Source organism: Zootoca vivipara, chromosome 14 (genome assembly GCF_965207765.1).
Source record: "Zootoca vivipara chromosome 14, rZooViv2.hap1.1, whole genome shotgun sequence".
NCBI lineage: Eukaryota > Metazoa > Chordata > Lepidosauria > Squamata > Lacertidae > Zootoca > Zootoca vivipara.
Window position 1 is genome coordinate 32168627 of NC_142597.1, and position 9516 is coordinate 32178142.

The 9516-nt window shown below is 46.1% G+C and overlaps 1 protein-coding gene across 1 annotated transcript; it reads left to right on the top strand.

The window, feature by feature from the left end:
- Positions 1-752: 752 nt before the first annotated feature.
- LOC118096746 (uridine phosphorylase 1-like) lies at positions 753-9145 on the top strand (the record flags this gene model as incomplete). The annotated part of the gene is made up of 6 exons (XM_035138860.3): positions 753-899; positions 1281-1439; positions 3818-3932; positions 4515-4724; positions 7366-7512; positions 8909-9145. Coding segments are annotated over 6 exons (918 nt in total), but the record flags the coding sequence as incomplete, so codon positions are not given.
- Between the last annotated feature and the right edge of the window lie 371 nt (positions 9146-9516).

Sequence of the window (9516 nt, forward strand, 5' to 3'; positions counted from 1 at the left end):
TAAAGGTAAAGGGACCCCTGACCATTAGGTCCAGTCATGACTGACTCTGGGGTTGCGGCGCTCATCTCACGTTATTGGCCGAGGGAGCCGGCGTACAGCTTCCAGGTCATGTGGCCAGCATGACAAAGCCGCTTCTGGCGAACCAGAGCAGCGCACGGAAACGCCGTTTACCTTCCCTCTGGAGCAGCACCTATTTACCGGGTATCTACTTGCACTTTGACGTGCTTTCGAACTGCTAGGTGGGCAGGAGCAGGGACCGAACAACGGGAGCTCACCCCGTCGCAGGGATTAGAACCGCCGACCTTCTGATCAGCAAGCCCTAGGCTCAGTGGTTTAACCCACAGCGCCACCTGCTCATGTTGTATATATGCGTAAATGAATAAAATCATATATGCTAAGGACATCACAACCAAACCATGGGAAAGTGCAGGCATCCTTGGAGTCTCTCACCACTCAGAACCTGGGGTGTGCATAACAGGATAATAGTAGGTCTCTAAAGATGCTGGTTTATCTCCAATATTTTTCTTCTTCAGCCTCTAGCCACACAGAATGGCTTCTACAGGCACAGCTAAGAAGGCAGAGGGAGAACAGCCATCAAAGTAAGTCTAAAAAGTGTTATGATCCAGTTGGATTAACTGAAACGATCGGTTGGTTTTAGAATACCAGGGTTGGATCAAAGCTATAATTAAGAGGTCATGGCGCTCATCCTGCTGTTTCCTTAGACGTTACTTGTTTTTGTGCCATAGCTATGAACTCATGCCCATCTACTCTGCATTGATAGAGAAACCGCCATTCGTGTCCCCAACCCCCACCTTCAGAAAATGAAAGAGGACGTCCTGTATCATTTAGCTCTTGGAACGGAGACCCACAATTTACCTGCCTTGTTTGGAGACGTGAAGGTAAGAAAATAAACGTTGTGTCAGAACACTGAGTCATTAAACTCTGTCTCTGATGGCTGAAAATTGGATTTGGGAGAGGTACTTAAGGAACACCTGGTGGCCTAAGGATGGAATTACATTGTTTGGCTGGAGAGCTACATTGCAAATTCTGGATTAGTGTGAATTTTAATAGCGAGCTGTGTTTCACTTCTATTGTTTCAGAAGGTGTGGATTTGGTAGATTCACCTTTCAGTGTGAACTGAATTGATTTCTCCCATCTAATACAGTATATAACACCAGTAACATTTTACAGAATAGCTAGATCTTTCTACATTTAGCAGACTGAGTAATATTATACAAAAATCTTCCTTTTTTCTTTCTTTGAAATGCCATTGGGTATAGTTTGTATGCACTGGTGGAAGCCCTTTGCGGATGAAAGCTTTCATCATGTCTATTGCTAAGGAGCTGGCCATAGGGAGCCCAGCCTGCGACTTGCCCAACATCTGTGCCGCAACGGATCGGTACGCCATGTACAAAGCTGGCCCTGTGCTAGCACTTAGCGTAAGTACACAAGCCGTTATCTTACTTATTTACTGTATTGAGTTCATCTCTCCTCCCAGGATCTCAGGGTGGTGTACACACAGTTGGCTTCCCCTCCCAGTCACATCCCAGTAGGCTAGGCTGAGAGATGCTGACTGGCCCTGAGGCTCTGCTACTCTTCAGCTTTCATTTCCATTCTGCCATTGACGTTGCTGTACTTCATGAATCGCAGATCTGCTTCGAAAAACTTTTTTATTACATTTACCATATTTTTCCGTGTATAAGACTAGGTTTTTGCCCTAAAAAATAACGTCAAAAATTTGGGGGTGTCATACACGGATACATCTTCCCCCATTTTCTTAAATCGGAAAAATATGGTATATCCCCAAGGAGCTCAAGGTGGTGTCCATTGGTCTCCTCTTCCTCATTTCATCCTCACAACCACCATGTGAGGGAGGTCAGGTTGAGAGTGAGGGGCTGACCCAAGATCACTGTGAGCTTTGTAGCTGGGGTGGGGGATTTGAACCCTGGCCTCTCCCAGGTTCTAATCTGTGAGCTGATAGACAGCCCAGCGTTCGCCCTGCAATCGCAGGCCGATGACGTTTCATTCAGGAATGCGATGTGCCCGGTTGCTGTTGTAATTCTCTGTACAGTAATGTGAAACGTCCTTATCTGTACTGTTGTATTTTATTCTGTGTGACCAGCTAAGCTGCCGAGAGGGAGCATTTCTCTCGGCAGCAAAGCTCCTAAAAATAAACACCTGTGTTTAATGAGAGAGGAGTCACCGAAAGTAATTTATAGACACTGAAGCTGATTACTTTTCTAGCTGCGCATCTAGCTCTGCAAATTAGAACTGGAAAGAAAGGTTTCTGAAGTTTTAGCAGAGGAAAACGCTACGGAGCGTACTGGGCGAAGAAACGCAACTGAGATCCAGTTTGTGGGCCAGGGGCGTACCCAGGATCAAAACTAGGGGGGGGCAAGCCATGGTCATTCAGGGGCGGGGCCAAGGCACGGGAGGGGCCACAAAGTGGGAATGTGGGCGGGGCTACAGGGCCAGCGGGCCCGACGACTCTGCGACGGCGGCTGCAGCCGCTAAATGAACCCCCGGGAAACGGGGCGGGATGGGGGCGTCAGAGGGATCCGTCACGCCAGGGTGCCAGGTATGCTTAACACGGCCCTGCTCTGAAAACACCACTCCCATCCATTTACGGCTAGCCACCCCCCTGAAAAACCCCTTTGGGCCCTGCTTTCCCTCCTCCAGGTCCCCCCGAAGCCTTGCCAGTTCCCACCCTATATATCTGGGATGGGGAAGGAGCTCAGAGGTCTGCTAGTCCTGGGGGGCCATCCCCCCGTGGCCTGGGAGGATACTGGGGACCCCACCCCGCCAAGCTGAGACCCTCAAAGAAGAAGAAGAAGGTGGGGTGGCGCAGTGCAGGCGAGCGAGCCCCCCCAGCTGCGACCCGGCGGCGGCGGCTCCCCCGCCCTCAACGCCCCTCTCTCGGCAGGGGCAGCAAGGGAGAGTGGCTGGGGGGGGCGCATTGCAAAGAAGGAAACAGCAGCCAATGCCCGGAGAGGGCAATGCATGCAGGGGGAGCAGAGAGCTGGGCCTCCCCCCAAGGCAGCTCCTTTCCTATTGCCGGGGGTGGGGGCGGCGAGGAAGGGTCACTGCCGCTGGGCTACTCCTGCCACCGGCAATCCGGCGCAAACGCTCCTGTCGGTGCACTTCCTCTCCCGGCCCAGGAGGAGTCTCAGTAGCAACTCCTAACTCAGGGGGGTAGGGGGTGCGGAGGGGGGAAGGGGGCGATTCCCAGCCCGTGGTGCCGATGATCGCAGTGCAGCCTACCGGGAGGCAGAGCGCGGCAGCGGCTGCAACCAATGCAGGGAACCGCGTCTCCTTCGCTTGCCAGCCCAGCAGAACTCTCAGGCAGGAAACGTTGCCGCCCGGCAGGGCTTTCCATTGGGAGGCGCGAAGGCTTTAGTGGGCGGGAATTGGTGCAAATGTAGGCAGGGCGGGCTGAGAGGAGGAGCCGCCGCTGAGGAGCCGCGGCACCAGCAGCGTTTCCTCCCCCTCCCCTCCCGTGCCAACAAGCGGGGCCCGCGGTTTGGCCTTATAGGGGGGGCCAGCTGCACCCCCCTGCCCCATGCTGGGTACACCCATGTTGTGGGCAGTGAGGTTTTTGTTTATCCCTCCTGCCTCAAAAGACCTCAGTAAATTCACATAATCCCACACTCTGACCGCTACATCACGCTAGCTTTCTTGGGAGCACAGATAATTTAAAAGCAATTATATCTCTGTTGCTGATATGGGGGGCGGGGGGCGGAGCAATTTGGTATATTTATCTTCAGTGGGAAACTCTTCTGATTATAGAAGAGGGTGCTTGTTTGTTGTTCCTTTTCAGCATGGGATAGGGATGTCTTCCATTGCAACTATGTTGCATGAGCTCATCAAACTTCTTCATCATGCTAAATGCTCCAACGTCATCATTATTCGCATTGGCACATCTGGCGGATTAGGTATTTCCTCTTAGTCTTTCCCCCCTCCCCCTTCTAAATAAGTGTTTTTGCGGTCGATGCCTGTGGTGCTTAGATGGAACCAGGCTCCCTAAAATCACTATGGGAAACATCTATATTGTGAAATTGATAATACAGACTGGTGAAAAAAATTGGGGAGTGGTCCCCTTTTAAGTCTGTGCCAGCTAAAATGAAAGGAAGTAGTTTCACAGGTGGCAATATGCACCCGTGGACTTGGAAGGCTTTAAAAAAGAGAATTAGAGAATTAGAGAAATACATGAAATGGATGAAAATGCATTTTCAGAAATTGAAGGCTCAGTTTTGTTTTCAGATCAGATGCTTCTCAGTATTTAAAAAAGGAGGCACAATATAAATAAATACAAATAATGTCTATGTTATACTACTAATAAAAGATCACAAACATGAACACATTTACAAAATCCCAAAGTGCAATGAATCCTATCAGACACCAATGTCAGATCACTGGTAAAAAGTTTGTTTCATCCATGAATCTAAATTCCATGCTCTTTTGCCTCAAGTGGAGATTATATATATGATGTTATATTTATATATGTATATAAACAGGTTTGGAGCCAGGATCTGTGGTGATCACCAAACAGGCTGTTGATGCCTCTTTCAAGCCTCAGTTAGAACAGATGGTCCTGGGGAAGTCTGTACTTCGCAACACAAACCTCGATGAGAAGTTGGCTGAGGAACTGCTGGAATGTGGCAAGGAACTGCATCAGTTCAACACAGTCATTGGGGACACAATGTGCACCTTAGATTTCTATGAAGGTAAGACTGCTGCTATGCAGCCCCATTGGTCTGAATACTGTGTCCCAGGCAGGAATGGGAGAGCAATGTGATTCACTTTGAAGTTGCTCAGTCCTATGACCCTGTTCTGTCTCATTCATGCATTGCTTAAAAGATAGAATAAAACACACAGACATGGCCATAGCCAGGATTTTTGTTAGGGGGGCAGGGCTTTTGTTGGGGGGGGGGCAGAACCTCAATTAGCTATGTATTTTTATTGATCTTTATTGATTGGGGGGCAGCAGCCCCTCCCCCCCCGCTACGCTCATGCACACAGAGGTCCCATTAGTAAAGAAGAAAAGGTTCTTATCTTAGTTATTTCCTATTCCAATGATGACTTTGGATTCTACATTATGAGTGGAGCATCCTTGTGCAACAGAGACAGACCCTCCAACATTCCTCAGATGAAAATAGGGACATTCTATTTTACATCCGTGTGCTCCCCCCCACAATGCCTCCTCCTCTGAGGCTGGGGCAGGAACACAGACACAGTGACCAAACGAAGCAAGCTGGAGCCAAGTGACTGTAATGTTGCCTGCTGTGTCCTGTTGGGGAAGAGGCAAAGGAACACCTTTATATCCACTCAGTTGGCCACCATTTGCTTTTATGGCATCACAGAGCATCCTCAGCCAATGGCAACAGCTGGGGCAGCATCATCATAACCTCTTCAGGCCTCACAATTGTGGGTGCAGCTCAGCAGAGATTTATCTGTTCCCAGGGCTTTTTTTTCAGGGGAAACTCACTGGAACTCAGTTCCGGCACCTCTCAGGTGGGGGCCATTGCCATTGCTATTCTAAGAGAATGATGGAAGTGTTCATGGTGAGTTCCAGCACCTCTTTTTCTAGAAAAATAGCACTGCATGTTCCCTTGGTTATTGTTAAAAATATTTATAGGTGAGAGGAAGAGCTGGGAGGAGGAGAAGGTGGAGAAGCAGCGGCTCCAGCTAAGCCCAGTCTGAGGTGAGGCTCCATGGCTCTGCCTTTCTCTCTTGCTTGCTTTCTCCACCTCTTCTTGCTCCCAAGATGTGGGCACTGGTGACCAAAGTCAGCAAGAAGGAGCTCAACTCCAACCATGATGGGGCAGATGAGATCTCAGACAAAGAGCAGCAGGAAGCAATTGAACATGCTTGTTTACAAAGCTATGGTAACATGGACACCATCTCCAACTCCTCGAAAGATTCCATCAATGCACGTCTCCGAAAAATTTAACACATCACCTGGGAACACAGGCTAACTAATGCCAGTGTCAATGTGATGATTCTTCGACATCAACTTCGTTGGACTGGTCATGTTGTTTGGATGCCTGATTATTGTCTTCCAAAGCAACTACTCTATTCCGAACTTAAAAATGGAAAGTGTAATGCTGGTGGTCAACAAAAGAGGTTCAAAGACTCTCTAAAGGCAAATCTAAAAACATGTAGTATAAACACTGACAACTGGGAAACACTGGCCTGCGACCGCTCCAATTGGAGAACAGCCTTTACCAAAGATGTCATGGGTTTTGAAGACACTCAAACTCAGGACAAAAGGGAGAAACACGCTAAGAGGAAGGCACGCTTGGTAAACTCTCACTGTGATCAACTCCCACTCGGAAATCTATGTCCCCACTGTGGAATGACGTGTGGATCTAGAATTGGTCTCCACAGTCACTTATGGACTCACTTTTAAAACCGTGTTTATGGAAGACAATCTTACTCGGCTACAAGTGATCGCAAAAGAATAATAATAAGAAAGATTGATAAAGTACAGAATAAAATAGACAGACTGAATGAACAAGCCAGTGAGGAAATTTTGAAAGTAGAACAGAAGTACAACAAACACTGCCAGCCATTCTTCCCAGTCCAGGAATGGCTGAAGCTGTTGAACTAGTTGCAGCTGGTAAAAGGCACTTCTGTTTGATGTGCGATATCATCTTTTCTTTTAAAATTGATCTGTAAGCTGCTCTGGGAGTCTTTGGTATAAAACACCAGTGGGCCAAAAAATATTTAAATAAAGAAATTGACATTCCTAAAAGCTTAGGTGGGAATAAGGGAGAAGAGAGAGCACAAGGAAGTGGTGGAGCTTAGGGGTTTAGTGGGAAAGCACAACAGGTATACCCTGTTGGGCTAGATATCCCACAGGGTCCCTTCCAATGATTCTGTGTTCAATGATTCTGTGATTCTTAGTCTGGAAACTGGAAGTGAAGGCCTTAACCAGGGTGGTCAGAGAATTTTGAAGAAAACAAAAACGGGAGCAGAAATCCACTGAAATCTACTGAATACGGAAACAGTCATGTTTTCCCCCATAGAACTCTAAGGACTGTAGTATGTTAAGGATGCTAAGAATTGATAGGAAGCCACTATCTCCTTCCCAGAGCTACAATTCCCAGAGTTCTTCACTCCTTTAAGATGCAAAAGGTTAAGCAATTAAAGTCATAACCTTGACAAAAGAACTGGCCAGACTGGTTAAGCGAGCTTCCTAGTTTCCTATACATAGGATTAAAGATTAGGAAACAAACCACAGGTGTCATCTAGACTGACCCCCCCAACCCATAACACTATCAAAATATGAGGTTGCGGCATTGTTAAATGTTATTTTTCTCTGTGTGCAAGGTGTGCCAATAATATATGATGTGATATTTTTAGGTCAAGCTCGCCTTGATGGTGCTATCTGTTCCTACACAGAAGAAGACAAAATGAAATATTTAAAAGCAGCTCACGAGGCTGGAGTAAGAAATATCGAGATGGAATCTGCCATTGTTGCAGCAATGTGCAATCTTAGTGGTATCAAAGGTAACTCATGCAGCCACTCTTGATGCATCTGCTTTAGAAATGGTCAAATTTTGACCTATGAATTTCAGCCTCTCAGGTACCCTGTTTCTCATATTTTAAGACATACCCATAAAATAAGCCATAGCAGGATTTTTAAGCATTCAAGGAATATAAGCCATACCCCGAAAATAAGACATAGTGATAGGAGCAGCAGCAATGCCGGCCGCGGCAGGAGGAGGAGGAAAAAAATAAGACATCCCTTGAAAATAAGCCATAGTGTGTTTTTTTGAGGAAAAAATAAATATAAGACATGTCTTATAATATGAGAAACATGGTAGCTGCTAGCTAATGCTCAATTCCTATTGAGGTGATACTTTAATCCGGCAAACCAAAATTTCTCAAAATGGTGTGCATGCTTTTGAGATCTCCATAGTTCTTCATCAGGGTTGATGGTGGACAAAATTTGTTGATGGAAATACCTTAGATATATCTGGCGAGTTTTAAAGGAGAATGTGGGAGGAGACATTCAAATGAGGCTCTTTACATGCAGGTATCAGATTGCATCAAATAATCCTGGGAAGAGGACAGTGGCCTACTTTACACATAATGCTAAACTGTGGTTTGCTTAAGCCAGGGAAGGTTATCCACTTTTGTCCAGCAGGCTAGAACAAAAAGTAGTCACCCTTTTTTGGGCCACTTTTGATAGGTTGGCACCGCTGATGTCATACTATGTCAGGTGGTTCTCAGCCCTCCAGAAAACAGTGGACCTTGCATTAGGTGCCAAATTTAAAGTGTTGAATGTATTGTAAGCCCTCTTGGAAGCGAACAGCCCCCTTCCTAAATTTGCATCAAAGTCTTTTCTATCATGCCACCTCTTACTTGCTTTTTCTCTAAACTAGAAAGTCTCAGACACAGCAGCCTTTCCTCATAGGGGATTTGCTCCATCCGCTTGATCATTTCGGTTGCCCTTTTCTGAACCTTTTCCAACTGTACAATATCCTTTTTGAAGTCAAGTGATCAGAACTGGTATTAATACTAATTATATTACTACTAATAATTATAATAATCTTGGCTAGCATGAAAACAGAATTTGACCTTTTGCATATCTTCAAGACTTGAATGCTTTTAAATGTGTAGTGGGTAGGAGTGGCTTATTGATTTATTTTTGTTCTTGCTTTTATTGTGTATCTTGTGTTTTTTTCTATCTTGTATTTTTATGCTGTGAACCGCCGTGAGATATATGGATGAAGGGCAGTATACAAATTTTAAATAATAGGGGGAAGAAAACAAAAATGTTAATGGACTATCACAGCAGCATTAGGAAGGCAAGAGAAGTTGGATTCTGGCTTCTTCATTCTTTTGTGTTACTTGAAGTCACAATTGGGGTCCTCTCCTGTTTTCTTTCACTGACCTCTAGGTGCTGTGGTCTGTGTCACACTCCTGAATCGGCTTCAAGGGGACCAGATCACCAGCTCTCATGAAGTCCTGGCTGAATACGAAGAGAGACCCCAGAAGTTGGTTGGGCAGTTTATTAAGAAGCGTCTTGGGGGAAAGTGACATTTCTTCTTCTTTAAACTTCTCATTTTCATTAAAAATCCCGTATTCCTTCACAAACTCATTTATGCCATTTCTTCCACACCCAATTGCAGTACAGTTCATGCTTCATATTATTCACATTCCTCTTTCATGTTATCCTTATAATTAGAAATGAGAGCAATAAACCTTGGGTCTGGTTTGGAAGCTTCAGCTGGTGCAGAATGCGGTGGCCAGACTGCTGGTAGAGGAATCTAGCAGACATGTGACACCATTGTTAAATAGCCTTACTGGCTACCCATCTACCATGGAAGTCCTTGTATTAATTTACCATGTCCTGAACTACTTAGCTCCATGGTACCTCAGGGACCACCCAAACCCTTATTTCCCAGCTCGATCACTGAGGTTATCTGTTGTTGGTTGTTTCCTGAACTGGTGAGGCTCATCTGAGGTCAACATGAAACTAAGCCTTCAGTGTTATAGGTCCAGTCT